Source organism: Papio anubis, chromosome 1, assembly GCF_008728515.1.
Source record: "Papio anubis isolate 15944 chromosome 1, Panubis1.0, whole genome shotgun sequence".
NCBI lineage: Eukaryota > Metazoa > Chordata > Mammalia > Primates > Cercopithecidae > Papio > Papio anubis.
In genome coordinates, this window is record NC_044976.1 from 137,680,992 (window position 1) to 137,697,210 (window position 16,219).

At 43.1% G+C, this 16,219-nt stretch overlaps 1 protein-coding gene across 5 annotated transcripts in view; it reads left to right on the forward strand.

Moving 5' to 3' along the window:
- NVL (nuclear VCP like) overlaps nucleotides 1-16,219 on the forward strand; it is a 97,574-nt gene that overhangs the window by 64,101 nt on the left and 17,254 nt on the right. For all 5 annotated transcript variants that reach the window (XM_031655426.1, XM_031655418.1, XM_031655423.1 and 2 more), the window contains one exon: nucleotides 15,795-15,901. In XM_031655426.1, the coding sequence (XP_031511286.1) occupies nucleotides 15,795-15,901 (107 nt within the window). The remainder of the gene's footprint in view (nucleotides 1-15,794; nucleotides 15,902-16,219) is intronic.

A 16,219-nucleotide genomic window follows, 5' to 3' on the forward strand; every position in this document is an offset into this window, starting at 1 on the left:
GACAGGGTTTCACCGTGCTGACCAGGCTGGTCTCAAACTTCTGACCTCAGGTGATCTGCCTGCCTCGGCCTCCCAAAGTGCTGGGATTACAGGCATGAGCCACTGCGCCTGGCCTGTTTATTTTAAAACCTGTGTTAAGAATGGCAGATGAATCATAATGTGGTACCGGTGTTTTGTTTTTTTCCCTATGTATGTATATTGTCTTCCCCTAAAACTCTTCCATCCTTTTTTCCCCTTTAACAAATCTGTTGCATTAATGACCTACATTTAAAAATAAATGATCCGGCTGGACACGGTGGCTCATGCCTGTAATCCCAACACTTTGGCAGGCCGAGGCCGGCGGATCATAAGGTCAGGAGATTGAGACCATCAGCTAACACGGTGAAACCCCATCTCTACTAAAAATACAAAAAAATTAGCTGGGCATGGTGGCATGCGCCTGTAGTCCCAGCTACTTGGGAGGCTGAGGCTGAGGCAGGAGAATTGCTTGAACCCAGGAGGTGAAGGTTGCCATGAGCCAAGATTGCACCACTGCACTCCAGCCTGGGCGGCAAAGCGAAACTGTCTCAAAAAATAATAATAGTAATAATAAATGTTCTAGATCTTCTTCACTTGTTTTCATGCTTATTTGGCAGTTCTGCTCCATTGTATACTATCATGTGACATTGTTTTGATTGCTTATAACTTCTTGTCTGCTTAGCTTTAAGAATTTCCTTCGGCCGGGCGTGGTGGCTCAAGCCTGTAATCCCAGCACTTTGGGAGGCCGAGATGGGCGGATCACGAGGTCAGGAGATCGAGACCATCCTGGCTAACACAGTGAAACCCCATCTCTACTAAAAAAAAAAAAATAAAAAAACTAGCCGGGCGACGTGGCGGGCGCCTGTAGTCCCAGCTACTCGGGAGGCTGAGGCGGGAGAATGGCGTAAACCCGGGAGGCGGAGCTTGCAGTGAGCTGAGATCCGGCACTGCACTCCAGCCTGGGCGACAGAGCCAGACTCCGTCTCAAAAAAAAAAAAAAAAAAAAAAAAAAAATTCCCTCCTTGTTTGATGTTCTGGTTAGCCATTGCTGCATAACAAACTACTGTAAAGCTTAGTGCTTTAAAACCACCATTTGTGGCTGGGTGCAGTGACTCACACCTGTAATCCCAGCACTGTGGGAAGCCAAGGATCACTTGAGGTAAAGAGTTCAAGACCAGCCTACTCAACATGGTGAAACTCCATCCCTACTAAAAATATAAAAATTAATTGGGTGTGGTGGTGGGCACCTGCAATCCCAGCTACTCAGGAGGCTGAGGCAGGAGAATCACGTGAACCCAGGAGGCGGAGGTTGCAGTGATCCCAGATCGCACCACTGCATTCCAGCCTGGGCAACAGATTGAGACTCCATCTTAAAAAAAAAAAAAAAAAATCACCAGTTTTGCTTGGCTCACAATTTTTAGGTCAGGAATTTGGGATGGGCTTGTCTGGGTGGTTCATCTTGGATCCACATGCTATCAGCTGGAGTGGCTGGACCAGAGAATCCATTTCCACAGTGGCCTCTTTACTCACAATGTCTTCACAATCCTTGGTCTCTCTCCCAACCGAGCCCCCAAATAATTATCATCTTTTTGGGGTTTGTTTGTTTTGAGGCGGAGTCTCACTCTGTCGCCCAGACTGGAGTGCAGTGGTGTGATCTCGGCTCACTGCAACCTCTGCCTCCTAGGCTCAAGTGATTCTCCTGCCTCAGCCTCCCGAGTAGCTGGGATTACAGGCATGCACACCACGCCCAGCTGATTTTGTATTTTTTAGTAGAGATGGGGTTTCGCCGTGTTGGTCAGGCTGGTCTTGAACTCCTGACCTCAGGTGATCCGCCTGCCTCAGCCTCCCAAAGTGCTGGAATTACAGATGTGAGCCACCGTACCTGGCCCCAGTTATCATCTTTTAATGCCTCTTCATGTGGCTTGGGCTTCCAGTAGCGTGCTTCTCTCAGGGTGTTTGCACTTCTTACATGGTAGGCAGATTCTAAGCGTTGAAAATGGAAGCTGCCGTTCTTCTTAAAGGCAAAGTCCAGACTAGGTAAACTCTATTGTTCAGGGTACTGACAGAAAGGCCCAGCTTCTAAAAGGAGAGAAAATGGAAGTGTAAATATATTTGCAGTAGACTGGGTGCGGTGGCTCACACCTGTGATCCCAGCACTTTGAGACGCTGAGGCAGGAGGATCACCTGAGGTCAGGAGTTCGAAACCAGCCTGGCCAACATGACGAAACCCTGTCTCTATTAAAAGTACAAAAATTAGCCGGGCGTGATGGCGGGCACCTGTAATCCCAGCTACCCAGGAGGCTGAGGCAGGAGAATAGCTTGAACCTGGGAGGCGGAGGTTGCAGTGAGCCGAGATTGTGCCACTGCACTCCAGCCTGGGCGACAAGACTCCGTCTCAAAAATAAATAAATAAATAAATAAATAAAATTAAATAAATATTTTATATATATATATATTTGTGGTCAGCTTTAATCCTTAGTACCTATATTTCTCTTTTTAACACATTCTACCTTTATTGTGCAAGTTGTTTAGTCATCTTAAGGTTTGGTGTTGTGGATCAGTCATATTAATACAATTTTCTTCAATCTGTAAGGAGATTTGCTCTTTCATTCATCAAATAATTACTGAGTTTTTACTGTATACGTCATCCTGCTTAGCTGTGGGAATTCGAAGATGAAAAATCACAAAATTCCTTGCCGGCATATATTCTGCTTTGGAGCTGGGGAACAGGGTGGGGTGGGGTGGGAGTAATAAATAAATAAAATGAGGCTGGGCGCAGTGGCTCACACCTGTAATCCCAGCGCTTTGGGAGGCCGAGGAGGATGGATCACCTGGGGTCAGGAGTTCAAGACCAGCCTGACCAACATCGTGAAACACTGTCTCTACTACAAATACAAAAATTAGCTGGGTGTGGTGGTGGGCACCAGTAATCCCAGCTAGTTGGGAAGCTGAGGCAGGAGAATCTCTTGAAAATCCAGGAGGTGGAGGTTGCAGTGAGCTGAGATTGTGCCTTTGCACTCTAGCCTGGACGACAGAGCGAGCCTCTGTCTCAAAAAAAAAGAAAAGAGAAACAGCGTGAGAAGATAGAGAGTGACTAGTGGTTAGGGAGGGGAGGCTGATTTAGGTGCTGTTGCCTGGGAAGACTTCTTCAGAAAATGGCATGTGTATATGAACCCAAAGGATGCGAACCAAGCCATGCAGAAATCTGGGAGATGAGAGTATTCCAGATAGAGAACAAATGATATACAGGCCCTGAGAGGAGAACAAGCTTGGCGTGTTGGAAAACCAGCAAGACGACCTGTGTGCCTGAAGCGAAATGAGTAAGGGGGACAGTGATAGAGAGGTGCAAGGGGCCTTTTAAGCCACAGTAAGGGGTGTGGATTTTATTCTGATGTGATGGGGAGCTATTGGAGGGTAATGAGCAGTTTTCCTAACAGTTTGGTAGCTTTTAATACCCTTGACTTCCTTGTAATCTTTCTGATGTATTTTACTTTATACATTGAAAAACGTTTAAGAAGCAATCCATGGCCGGGCGCGGTGGCTCAAGCCTGTAATCCCAGCACTTTGGGAGGCCGAGACGAGCGGATCACAAGGTCAGGAGATCGAGACCATCCTGGCTAACACGGTGAAACCCCGTCTCTACTAAAAAATACGAAAAAACTAGCCGGGCGAGGTGGCGGGCGCCTGTAGTCCCAGCTACTCCGGAGGCTGAGGCAGGAGAATGGCGTGAACCCGGGAGGCGGAGCTTGCAGTGAGCCGAGATCGCGCCACTGCACTCCAGCCTGGGCGACAGAGCAAAACCCCGTCTCAAAAAAAAAAAAAAAAAAAAAAAAAGAAGCAATCCATAAACTTTCTGTATTCCAAAAAAGTCCTTGACACAAAAGATACTCTGAACCAGAAGATCTACGGTCAGTCCATGGAGAATTTGTGTGAGCTTAATGGGAGAAGTAAGAAGTGGTAAAATTTGAGACATATTTTGAAAGTAAAACCAATAGGATTTTCTGGAATTAGATGTGAGATAAGAGAAAGAAAATAAATAAGGGCTATTCTTATTCTTATTGTTAGATTGTTTTATCTATACTGGGTAAAAGGTTTTGCCACTTCTGAGATAGGGGACACTTAGATAAAAGTTAGTCTATTTTCAGTTCTAAAATGTCTGTTCAAGGAGATGAAACTAAGTTCATTTCATTTTCTTTACAAGTCCCTATTATTTTAAAACAATCACCAGTAATAACAACTAGGTTTTGGAGCACCTACTACGTGTCAGGCCCTCTGTTGGATGCTTTACCATGTTAAACCTCACAACAGCCCTAAACGTGTGCAAAAGTTGAACCTTGGTGAGTGATATGGTTTGGCTCTGTGTCCCCACCCAAATCTCATCTTCAGTTGTAATTTTCACATGTAGAGGGAGGGACCCCAGTTTCAAATCAAATGTCAGGAAAAGCTTATAACAAAAACTGTAGTTTTCTGTCCCATCCCTTCTAATCCCCTGAGAGGCAACCACTTGAGCTGTTTTTTTTCATATTTTCAAATATGCTCATATAGCTATTTCTTATCAATTTTAAACACTGCCCATTAACCTCATTTTAAGGTAGATGAAGATTTAGTTATCTTACATTCACCCTTTCTCCATACCCTCCACTCCCACCATCACTGCCACATCATCTGTCCTCTCCCCTATCCTCCCAGTATTGTAATATAGTTTGATCACAACTCTTGGTTAAGTCACTAGTGTTTACATTACTATGGCTGTGTCAATATTTCTCTCTGCTGAGCCAAGCATGACACTGATTAGGTTTCCTTTCTCATATAACTCTTGTTCTTGGATTCAGTGGCCCTCGTTCTTTTCTTTTCTTTTGCTTTGTTTCCTGTTCATCACATATTTTATACAGCTGTCGATGTTATTTATTCAAATGATGTACCAGTTCCATTTGTTTGTTTGTTTGTTTGTTTGTTTCCGGAGCCCTCCTTCTAGAGCTTTCCACCTTCCTGCTTTAATCTGGACTGATTGCTTTATGCCTGTGGTCTAAACAGCTGTTATTTCAGTACTTCCTTGACTGTTTTCCTTTATTTGCCCTTTGTTTCTGATCTCATGGGTTTTTTGTGTGTAGTTTTTCTACCTTGCTCACACCCTCATTTTGCTGGCGCTTATCTTTCAGTGGCTTTTCTAAGAAAGATTATGTAGGAAGTAGATTTTTTTTGACTGCTTGTATATTTGATTTGTTTTTCCAAATGTGAGACCATCCCCTATAGTTCTTTTATATTTGAAAATATCTTTATTCCACCCTAATTTTGATTGGTAACCTAGCTGGGATATAATTTTGAGTTTAAAATTATTTTTCTTCATAATTTATAGACATTGCTTTTTTTTCTTTTAAAGGTTCCATGTCATTCTCATTCTTTCTATGTGACTTTTTGTTTGTTTGTTTAATTTGTGTACTTAGCACTTGGATGTTAAACCCTCCTGGACTGATATCCTAAATGTCTTCTTTTTTCTTATTTTTCATCTTCTTGCCTTTAACTTTTTTCTCAATTATTGAAGTATTAATGCTTAGAAAGTAAATGAAAATACTGTCCTCTCACCATTCCACCTTTGGTTATTCCGAAGAACTGGGACAGACCTCTTCTTTTATTTAATCTATTTATTTGTATTTTTGAGACAGGGTGTCACTCTGTAGCCTAGGCTAGAGTACAGTAGTGCAGTCACAGCTCACTGCAGCCTCGACCTCCTAGGCTCAGGAGATCATCCCACCTCAGCTGGAACTACAGGCACATAACACCACACCCAGCTAATTTTAAAAAAAAAAAAAAAAAAAAAAAAAAAAAAAAAGGTCTTTTTTGTAGAGATGACGTCTCACTATGTCGCCCAGGCTGGTCTTAAACTCCTGGCTCAAGCGATCCTCCTGCCTCAGCCTCCCAAATGTGCTGGGATTACAGGCGTGAACCACTGCGCACAGCCCTAGCCCTCTTCTAATGTGTGCTGTATCAAAGTCCACATTCTCTTCTGGAAATAAGCGACTGCCTTGTGCTTAACCAGAGGAAATGCAGTTCCTTGTACCCTAGCCTTAGTCTCTCCTACGCACATCTTTGCATTCCCTTCTTCACATACCAACTCCTGTAAAGGATGTTCTCAGTTAGGAAACTGCCTGTTCCCCCTTAATCTATTATCTAGCTGTTTAAAAAAGATACTCCTGCACAATTATGAAACCCAAGTATCTTAGTACTTTCTCTTCTACTCAATAATTATCTATTTTCTACCAGTAGCAGTATACAATCCAGAAAGAATTTCTGCCTTCTATGCATGGCTTAGTTGAAAAATAAATAAGGGCTGAGTGTGTTAGCTCACATCTGTAATCCCAGCACTTTGGGAGGCTGAGGCAAGAGGATCTCTTGATGTTAGGAGTTCAAGATTAGCCTGGGCAACAAAGCAAGACCCCATCTCTACAAAATAAAATAAAAAATTAGGCCAAGTGCCGTGGCTCACGCCTGTAATCCCAACACTTTGGCAGGCCAAGGCAGGCAGATCATGAGGCCAGGAGTTCAAGACCAGCCTGGCCAACATTGTGAAACCCCGTCTCTACTAAAAATAAAAATTAGCCGGGCATGGTAGCAGCACGTGCCCGTAGTCCCAGCTACTCAGGAGACTGAGGCAGAAGAATCGCGGGGGTTGCAGTGAGCCGAGATCACGCCACTGCACTCCAGCCTGAGCAACAGAGCAAGACTCCATCTCAAAAAAAATAAAAATAAAAATTAGCCATATGCACTGGTGTGTACCTGTAATCCCAGCTACTTGAGAAGCTGAGGCAGGAGGATCACTTGAAACCAGAAGTTTGAGGCCGCAGTGAGCTGTGATTGCACCACTGCACTCCAGCCTAGATGACAGAGCAAGACCCTGTCTCAAAAAAAAAAAGAAAAGAAGAAATAAGTAAATTATGATTATGATGTGCAACCTTCTGCAGGGCAGGGATTTATTCTGCACTTTTATATGTGAGAGGTAGGTTCTAGTTAGAGTCTCTGTCCATTCTAAGCCCTTAATAATTATCAGATGAAGGCTGGGTGCGGTGGCTCACGCCTGTAATCCCAACACTTTGGGAAGCTGAGGCGGGCAGATCACAAGGTCAAGAGATCGAGACCATCCTGGCCAACGTGGTGAAACCCATCTCTACTAAAAATACAAAAATTAGCTGGATATGGTGACACGCCCCTGTAGTTCCAGCTACTCGGGAGACTGAGGCAGGAGAATAGCTTGAACTTGGGAGGTAGAGGTTTCAGTGAGCCAAGATTGTGCCACTGCACTCCAGCCTTGCGACAGAGCAAGACTCTGTCTCAAAAAATAATAATAATCAGATGAAAGAGTGGATAGCTCACAGAGAAGGTATTTATTTCATTGTACGAAGATATTTACCACTGAAGTTCCAAGCTAAATGGAGTGTTTCCTTACACATCTAGTCTGGATGCTTTGGGTCATTGCTGAATGCATTTGAAGGTAATTGAACAATGGCTTGGTGCCATGGTCAACCCTGTATGTTTTGTCCTTTGGCACAGTACTTCCCTTTTAAAATTAGGTTATGCCCAGCCAGAACTTCGGCTGAGATAGCTGCCATGGTATGTAGTAGAGCTCAATAATTATTTGTTTACAGCTAGGTGCAATGGCTCATGCCTGTAATCCCAGTACTTTGGGAGGCCGAGGTGAGCAGATCACTTGAGGCCAGGAGTTCAAGACCAACCTTAGCTAACATGGGAAAATCTCGTCTGTACTAAAAATACAAAAATAAATAAATAAATAAATAAATTAGCTGGTATGGTGGCACACATCTCTAATCCCAGCTACTTGGAAGGCTGAGGCACAAGAATTGGTTGAACTTGGGAAGAGAAGGTTGTAGTGAGCTGAGATTGTACCACTGCACTCCAGCCTGGGCAACAGAACAAGACTCTGTCTCAAAGCAAACAAACAAAAAACATCATTCTTCTTATTTGTTTAATGAATCATGAGTAGAAACCTATTTCATGAAGGTTGTCTGATCTTGTAATTATTTTCAGCGTATATATTTATAGTGTTGCTAGTCTGAGGATCCATTTCTTTAAAAAGCTTTACTGAGATATAAGTGACATATCATAAAATTTACCCATTTTAAGTATACCATTCAATGGTTTTGGTATATTTACATACCTTTACAGCCATCCCAACAATCTAATCTTAGAATATTTGCATCACCTGGGCCGGGTGTGGCTCATGCCTATAATCCCAGCACTTTGGGAGGCTGAGGTGAGTGGATCACTTGAGGCCAGTTTGAGACCAGCCTGGCCAACACAGTGAAGCCTCGTCTCTACCAAAAACATATAAAATTTAGCCAGGCATGGTGGTATGCACCTATAGTCCCAGTTACTTAGGAGGCTGAGGCAGGAGAATCGCTTGAAGCCAGAAGGCAGAGGTTGCAGTGGGCGGAGATTGCGCCACTACACTCCAGCTGGGGCAACAGAGTGAGACCCTATCTCAAAAAAAAATATGTTCGTCGCCTTTAAAAAATCTTATGCCTGTTAGCATTCCCTTTAACTTTTCTCATCTCCAGCCTTAGACAACCACTAATCTACTTTGTTTTTTTGTTTTTTTTTTTTTTTGGAGAGACAGGGTCTCATTATGTTAGCCAGATTGGTCTCAAACTCCTGGCCTGCAGCATGCCCCCTGCCTTGGACTCTCAAAGTACTGAGATTTTAGGCATGAGCCACTACTGGCCATCATGAATTTTCTGTCTATATAAATTTGTCTATTCTGGATATTTTATATAAATAGCATTATACAATATGAGGGCTCTTGAGTCTGGCTTCTTTGGCATAATGTTTTCAAGATTCATATAGAATGTATCAGTACTTCATTCCTTTTTATTATGAAATAATATTCCATTGTATGGATATACCACATTTTGTTTATTCACCATTTGGACATCTGGGCTGTTTCTGCTTTTTGGCTCTTATGAATAATGTTGCTATGAGCATTCATGTATACATTTTTGTATGGACATATGTTTTAATTTCTCCTGAGTTTATACCTAGGAGTGGAATTGCTGGATCATGTGGTAACTCCATGTTTAACATTTTGAGAAACTGCTAAACTCTTTTCCAAAGTGGCTGCTTCATTTTTATATTCCCACTAGTAATTCTGACATTAAAAGATATGAGAATTCTAATTTATTCACATTCTTACTAATACCTGTTATTGTCTTTATTATAGCTATTCTAGTGGATGTGAGGTGGTATTTCATTCTGATTTGATTTGCATTTCCCTGATAACTGATAGTGTTGAGCATCTTTTATTGTGCTTGTTGGTCATTTGTGTGTCTTCCTTGGAGAGATGTCTGTTTGAATCATTTTTCAGTTAGGTTATTTGCATTGTCATTGAGTAGCTTCTTTGTTCTAGGTACAAATCTAAAATCAGATATGTGATTTACATATATTTTCACTCAATCTGTGGATTGTCTTTTCACTTTTTTGATGTCATTTGAAACACAAGTTTTTAATTTTGATAAATTCCAATTTATATGTTTTTTCTTTTACCGCCTGCAATGTTGATGGTGTATCAATGGTATAAACATCACTGCCTAACTGAAGGTCACTAAAATTAACTCCCACATTTTCTTCTCATAAAATTTTAGCTCTTACATTTAGGTCTTTGATCCATTTTGAGTTAATTTGTGTGCGTATTGTGAGGAAAGTGTGCAAATTGATTCTTTTGGGTGTCAATATCCCTTTCAGGCCCAGTGCAGTGACTTATGCCTATAATCCCAGCACTTTGGGAGGCCAACGCCAGGGGATTATTTGAGCTTAGGAGTTCAAGACCAGCCTGGGCAACATAGTGAGACCTCACCTCTACAAAAAATACACAAAAACAAAACAAAATTAAATGGGCATGGTGGTGCATGCCTGTAGTCTTAGCTACTTGGGAGGCTGAGGCGGGAAGATTGCTTGAGCCCCAGAGATCAAGGCTGCAGTGAGCTATGATATACCACTGCACTCCAGCCTGGGCTACAGAGTGAGACCCTGTCTCCAAAAACAGAAACAAACAAACAAACAAAAAACCACTTGTCCTAGCACCTTTGTGGCAAAGATTAATTACTCCCTCATTGAATTGTCTTGTTACCTTTGTTAAAAATTGAGGGTCCATTTGTAACAAAATTAATATTTTCCTAAAGTTAAAAGTTGCTACTGTTACCTCTCAATTTTAACTTTTTTTCTTTTTTAATTAATGTTTTTTTACCCATGGCAAGCTGTGATAGCTTTTTTGAGGGGAGGGAGGAGCTTGATATAGAACAGTAGATGCTGCTTATCAACAGATGAAAGGAGGGTTCTTTTTCAGGCAGCCATTTCATTTGTGAGTGAATGGACTTTCTCTTTAAAGTGTTGGGATTGTTAGTGCCATTTTTTTTTTTTTTTTTTTTGAGACGGAGTCTCGCGCTGTCGCCCAGGCTGGAGTGCAGTGGCCGGATCTCAGCTCACTGCAAGCTCCGCCTCCCGGGTTCACGCCATTCTCCGGCCTCAGCCTCCCAAGTAGCTGGGACTACAGGCGCTGCCACCTCGCCCGGCTATTTTTTGTATTTCTTAGTAGAGACGGGGTTTCACCGTGTTAGCCAGGATGGTCTCGATCTCCTGACCTCGTGATCCGCCCATCTCGGCCTCCCAAAGTGCTGGGATTACAGGCTTGAGCCACCGCGCCCGGCCTGTTAGTGCCATTTTTATTGTAAATATCAGAATTGTTATTTTTAGTCTTCTACCTAAGAATTCTGTCTCTTAGGCTTTCTCTTCCCAGTTTTCCCACAGTTGGGAAAAGCTGGGTTGAGAGGGCAGAAGGAAAAAAAAAAAAATTCTGTCTCTGACACAATTAAATAGGGAACCAGTTGGGAAGCTGTGAGAATAATGCAGGTGCAAGATGGTGGTGGTTTGAGCTGGGTGATAGCTGTGGATGTAGAAAGAATCTGAATATATTGTGTCATAGGGTTGACCTGATTTGCTAATGGAGTAGTTAAGGATGTGGGAAAGTGGAATCAAGCATAGCTCCAAGGTCTGGGCTTGAAAAACTGGGAGAATGAGTTCACATTAACTAAGATGAGAAAGACAATGGTAGGGGCCTGTTTAGGGAAGAGATTAGCATCTCATTTCTAATGTTGTAATACATAGCATCTTGCAACAGCCTTTGGTGAAGTATAGTTTAAGTCCTCTAATACTAAGATGTATATAAAGTGTCCAGAATGTCTTTTACTGTAAATAACTTATTAAAATAATAAACTACATAATATTAAGTGTGATATTTGTCAGAGATGTTAAGTGATTATAGGACTCCCAAACTAAGAATGCTTTATTATCATCAGTATACCCCTTTACCTTGGGGCATATAGAGCTGGCTTTAAGATTTGTTTTTGTGGTGGGGAGTTTTTTGTGGGTTTTTTTTTTTTTTTTTTAGATGGAGCCTCACTCTGTTGCCCAGGCTGGAGTGCAGTAGCATGATCTGGGCTCACCGCAACCTCGCTTCCCAGGTTCAAGCGATTCTCCCGCCTCAGCTTCCCGAGTAGCTGGGATTGCAGGCACGCGCAACACCATGCTCAGCTAGGTTTTTAATTTTTAATAGAGACAGGGTTTCACCATGTTGGCCAGGCTGGTCTTGAATTCCTGACCTCAAGCGATTCACCTGCCTCAGCCTCCCAAAGTGCTAGGATTACAGGCGTGAGCCACCATTCCTGGCGTGTATTTATATGTTTAAATTAAAAGATGTTTCGACAGCATGGTAATTGGCATAGAACTGAGACAGATAGATCAAAGGAACAGAAAAAAAATCCAGAAACATTGCTATGCATATCTAGATAGTTGATGTTTTCAAAAAGCACAAAGGCAATGCAGTGGAGAATGTATAGTCTTTTCAACAATGGTACTGGAGCAGTTGAATATCCATATGCAAAAAGAAAAATTGAACCTTAATACCTTTTACCACATACAAAAAATAACTAAAAATGGATCAAAGACCATTGAAAATAACATTATAAAACTCTTGGAAGAAAACATTGGAGAAATTTGATTTAAGCAAAGATTTCCTATATGACATTAAAAGCACAAACCATAAAAGGTCAAATAGATAAACTGAACTGCTCTTCAAAAACTGCCAATAAACCAGGTACAGTGGTACACACCTGTAAACCCAGCTACTCAGGATACTGAGGTGGGAGGATCCCTTGAGCTCAGCAGTTCGAGGCCAGCCTGGGCAGCGTGGTGAGACCCAGTCTCTTAAAAAAATGCAAATAAGAGAATATAAAGATAAACCAAAGACTAGGAGAAAATATTTGCAAAGCATATATCTGATAAAGGATTAAAAACTACACCATTTTAGGCTGGGAGTGGTGGCTCACGCCTGTAATCCCAGCACTTTGGGAGGCCGAGGCAGGCGGATCATAAGGTCAGGAGATCTAGACCAACCTGGCTAACACGGTAAAACCCAGTCTCTACTAAAAATACAAAAAAAAAGTTAGCCAGGTGTGGTGGTGGACACCTGTAGTGCCAGCTACTCCGGAGGCTGAGGCAGGAGAATGGCGAGAACCTGGGAAGCGGAGCTTGCCATAAGCCAAGATCTCACCACTGCACTCCAGCCTGGGAGGCAGAGCGAGACTCCATCTAAAAATAAAAATAAAAAATAAAAAACCTATACCATTTTGGGCCAGACTCAGTGGCTCACGCCTGTAATCCCAGCACTTTGGGAGGCCAAGGCATGCAGATCACGAGGTCAGGAAATCAAGACCATCCTGGCCAGCATGGTGAAACCCTGTCTGTACTAAAAATACAAAAAGTAACTGAACATGGGCGGTGCCTGTAATCCCAGCTACTCAGGAGGCTGAGACAGGAGAATCACTTGAACCCGAGGTTGCAGTGAGCTGAGATCATGCCATTGCACTCCAGCTGGTGACAGAGTGAGACTCCATCTCAAAAAAAAAAACTACACCATTTTAAAAGTGGCCAAAAGGTACTTGAAAATTGCCAAGAAAGTAGATTTTAAGTGATCTAACCACAAAAAAAGTAGTAAGAATATGAGGTAATGCCTGCGTCAGTTGTCTCAACTTGGCCATTCCATAGTGTATACACATTTTAAAAACACATGTTGGCCGGGCTCGGTGGCTGACGCCTGTAATCCCAGCACATTGGGAGGCCGAGATGAGCGGATCACCTGAGGTTGGGAGTTCGAGACCAGCCTGACCAACATGGAGAAATCCCGTTTCTACTAAAAATACAAAAAAAATTAGCCAGGTGTGGTGGTGCATGCCTGTAATCCCAGCTACTTGGGAGGCTGAGGCAGGAGAATTGCTTGAATCCGGGAGGCAGAGGTTGTGGTGAGCCGAGATTGCACCATTGCACTCCAGCCTGGGCAACAAGAGCAAAACTCCGTCTCAAAAAAAAGGCCGGGCGCTGTGGCTCACGCCTGTAATCCCAGCACTCTTTGGGAGGCCAAGGCAGGTGGATCACGAGGTCAGGAGTTCATGACCAGCCTGACCAACATGATGAAACCCCATCTCTAGTAAAAATATAAAAGTTAGCCGGGCATGCTGGTGGTTGCCTGTAATCCCAGCTGCTCGGGAGGCTGAGGCAGGAGAATTGCTTGAACCCGGGAGGCAGAGGTTGCAGTGAGCTGAGATTGTGCCACTGCACTCCAGCCTGGGCAACAGAGTGAGACTCCGTCTGAAAACAAAAACAACAACATGTTGCACAACCTAAATATATACCATTTTTCTGTGTCAGTTTACAAAATTATTTAATCAACATTAAACAATAAAAGTGGCCAAAAGATTTGTACAGTTACTTCACCATAGGAGTTGTACAAATGGCAAATAAACTCATGAAAAATGCTTCACACCATTGGTCACTAGAGGAAGTCTAGAGGCAGAACCAGTTAGGAGGACTTACATTTTGCCTTGACTGAGGGTTGACGTAATCAGAGGAATGCTTGATGGAAATTGGTTAGAGGGAAGGGAGAAACCTGCCTGGTATTTGGGAGGTAGGGTGGGGTGGAATGGTGTGGTGATCATTATCTGAGATAGGGAATCCTGGAGGAAGAGCAGTTTGGGGCCAGAAGGTGAGGTGGACTTTTCATTTTCTTAAGGAGATGTTTTATTTTTTTGTTTTTGTTTTTGAGACAGAGTCTCGCTTTGTCACCCAGGCTGGAGTGCACTGGTATGATCTCAGCTCGTTGCAACCTCCGCCTCCCAGGTTCAAGAGATTCTCCTGCCTCAGCCTCCCAAGTAGCTGGGATTACAGGTGTGTGCTACCACACCCAGCTAATTTGTGGGGTTTTTTTTAGTAGAGACAGGGTTTCGCTATGTTGGCCAGGCTGGTTTCAAACTCCTGACCTCAGGTGATCTGCCGCCATGCGTGGCCAAAGAGATGTATTTTGATGAGCGGAAGTTTTTCATTTAAATAAAATGCAATTTATTAATTTTTTATTTTTAAAAAAGAGGTTCTTCTCATCTCATTTTAATTGGTTTTTTTTTTTTTTTTTTTTGAGACAGTATCACTCTGTTGGCCGGGCTGGAGTGCAGTGGCATGATCTCAGTTCACTGTGACCTCTGTCTCCCGGGCTCAAGCTGGCTCAAGCAATCAAGCAATTCTCCTGCCTCAGCCTCCCGAATAGGTGGGATTATAGGTGTGTGCCACCATACCCGGCTAATTTTTGTATTTTTAGTAGAGACAGGGTTTCACCATATTGGCCAGGCTGGTCTCAAACTCCTGACCTCGGGTGATCCACCCGCCTTGGCCTCCCAAAGTGCTGGGATTACTGGTGTGAGCCACCCTGCCCAGCCATTAATTGCTTTTTTTTTTTTTGAGACGGAGCCTTGCTTTGTCGCCCAGGCTGGAGTGCAGTGGTGCAATCTCGGCTCCCTGCAACCTCCGCCTCCCGGGTTCACATCATTCTCCTGCCTCAGCCTCCCAAGTAGCTGGGACTACAGGCGCCCGCCATCACGCCCGGCTAATTTTTTGTATTTTTAGTAGAGACGGGGTTTCACCATGTTAGCCAGGATGGTCTCTATCTCCTGACATCGTGATCCGCCTACTTGGCTTCCCAAAGTGCTGGGATCACAGGCATGAGCCTCCGTACCCGGCCTAACTGCATTTTTTAAAAGATTTTATTTGTTTGGTCTGAGCACAGTGGCTCACGTCTGTAATCACAGCACTTTGGGAGGCGGAGAAGGGTGGATTGCACTCGGGATTTCAAGACTACCCTGGGTAACATGGCGAAATCCTGTCTCCACTAAAAATACAAAAATTAGCCAGCCAAATGTCGTATGTGCTCACTCATAAGTGGGAGCTAAGCTATCAGGACACAAAGCATAAGAATGATACAATGGACTTTTGCAGACTCGAGGGAAAGGGTGAGAGTGGTTGAGGGATAAAAGACTGCACACTGAGTACAGTGTGTGCTGCTCCAGTGATGGGTGCACCAAAATCTCAAAAATCACCAAATAACTTACTCATGTAGCCAAACACCGCCTGTTCCCCAAAAACCTATTGAAATAAAAAATTAATTAATTAATTTAATTAAGTAAAAGAAAAAAAATTAGCCAGGCATGGTGGCATGCATCTGTAGTCTTAGCTACTCAGGAGGCTGAGGTGGTAGAATCACCGGAGTCTGGGAGGTTGAGGCTGCAGTGAGCTGAGATCATGCCACTGCACTCCAGCCTGGGAGATGGAACAAGACCCTGTCTCTAAAAACTAAAAAGGTTTTATTTAAGACTTTTTTCTCCCTTCTCTAGATATAATTGACCCTGCAATCCTGCGCCCGGGCCGCCTGGACAAAACACTGTTTGTGGGTTTACCACCCCCTACAGATCGCCTTGCCATCTTAAAAACTATCACAAAAGTGAGTAAAGGAAATGGTACATTTTTATATGTGTTTCTCTTGTTTTAAATAGAGACAGTTATAACAGGTAGTAATTTAGTTGACTGATTACTTTTCTTTTCTGTAACTGTGTTTGGCCAGCCTGTATCTCCCAAAGGGAAGGTGAACTGATCTTCAATTATTACTTTAAAATAATTTACATCAGATCATATTTGAAATGGAGTAGAAACTTTTAGAGAAACTCTAGCACTTTGGGAGGGCAAGCTGGACAGATCTGAGCCCAGGAGTTCAGTACCAGCCTGGGCAATATAGTGAGACTCTGTCTCACTATAGATATAA